The sequence below is a fragment of the Monoraphidium neglectum genome, assembly GCF_000611645.1.
Source record: "Monoraphidium neglectum strain SAG 48.87 unplaced genomic scaffold scaffold05107, whole genome shotgun sequence".
NCBI classification, from domain to species: Eukaryota; Viridiplantae; Chlorophyta; class Chlorophyceae; order Sphaeropleales; family Selenastraceae; genus Monoraphidium; species Monoraphidium neglectum.
This window is the reverse complement of record NW_014008523.1, coordinates 3284-4029: the sequence shown is the minus strand read 5'-3', so window position 1 is coordinate 4029 and position 746 is coordinate 3284. Positions and strand designations below refer to the sequence as shown.

Genomic DNA, 746 nt, shown 5'->3' with positions numbered 1-746 from the left:
GGGGGGGGGGGGTGCGGGGCGCCAGCTCCTTGCAGGGTGTGCGTCGCCTGCCCCGGCCCGTCTTCTGCTCTTGGATGTGCTACGAAGCCTTGGTTGCAATGCAAGGGACTTTCGAACAGCCAGCTGGCATCAGTCAGGGTTTGCAGCAGCATCTAGGGCGTGCGGGCTGCGTGCCATTGAGGTCGCGTCATCCAATGGAGACGCTGACGTGGCCACCTGGAACAGTAGCACGTTCTCCGCATCGATCTTGTTCCAGAACAGCTCCCTCGATTTTATGATCGAGTTGTATGCATAGGGCGCCGGCGCCAAGTTGTCCTTTGGCAAGGCGTGGAAGAAGACCCTCCGCCGCAGCGCGACCCCGGCGGCGGCCGCGCGTGCAAACTGGGCTGCGAGCAGTCGAGCGACACGAGCGGGGTGATAGAGTCGGCCCTAGTTCAGCGGAATTGGGCCATGCACTCGCGGCCGCGGCGGTGGGTGGGGCGCGGCGGCCGGCGCCCCCCGCGTCAGCGCACCTGCCGCTGGCCCGTGGAATATGTACAGGTCATAATCCAACGGCATGTGGGCGTCAAAGTTGTCCAACACATACTTGAGGTGGTGGTGCTTGCGGGGCTCGACGATAACCATGGCGCTGCCCTGCGGTCGCAGTCCGCGGCGGGCCGGTGAGGTCGGCGCGCGGCAGTCCGCAGCACGACTCCTCTCTGCACGCTCCGCCGGCGGGCGCGCTCGGGCGAAGGGCGGCGCGGGGG

At 66.9% G+C, this 746-nt stretch overlaps 1 protein-coding gene across 1 annotated transcript; it reads right to left on the bottom strand.

The window, feature by feature from the left end:
- Positions 1 to 129: 129 nt before the first annotated feature.
- Positions 130 to 386, bottom strand: MNEG_15185 (hypothetical protein; the record flags this gene model as incomplete). The annotated part of the gene is made up of 1 exon (XM_014036344.1): positions 130 to 386. A coding segment is annotated over one exon (257 nt), but the record flags the coding sequence as incomplete, so codon positions are not given.
- Between the last annotated feature and the right edge of the window lie 360 nt (positions 387 to 746).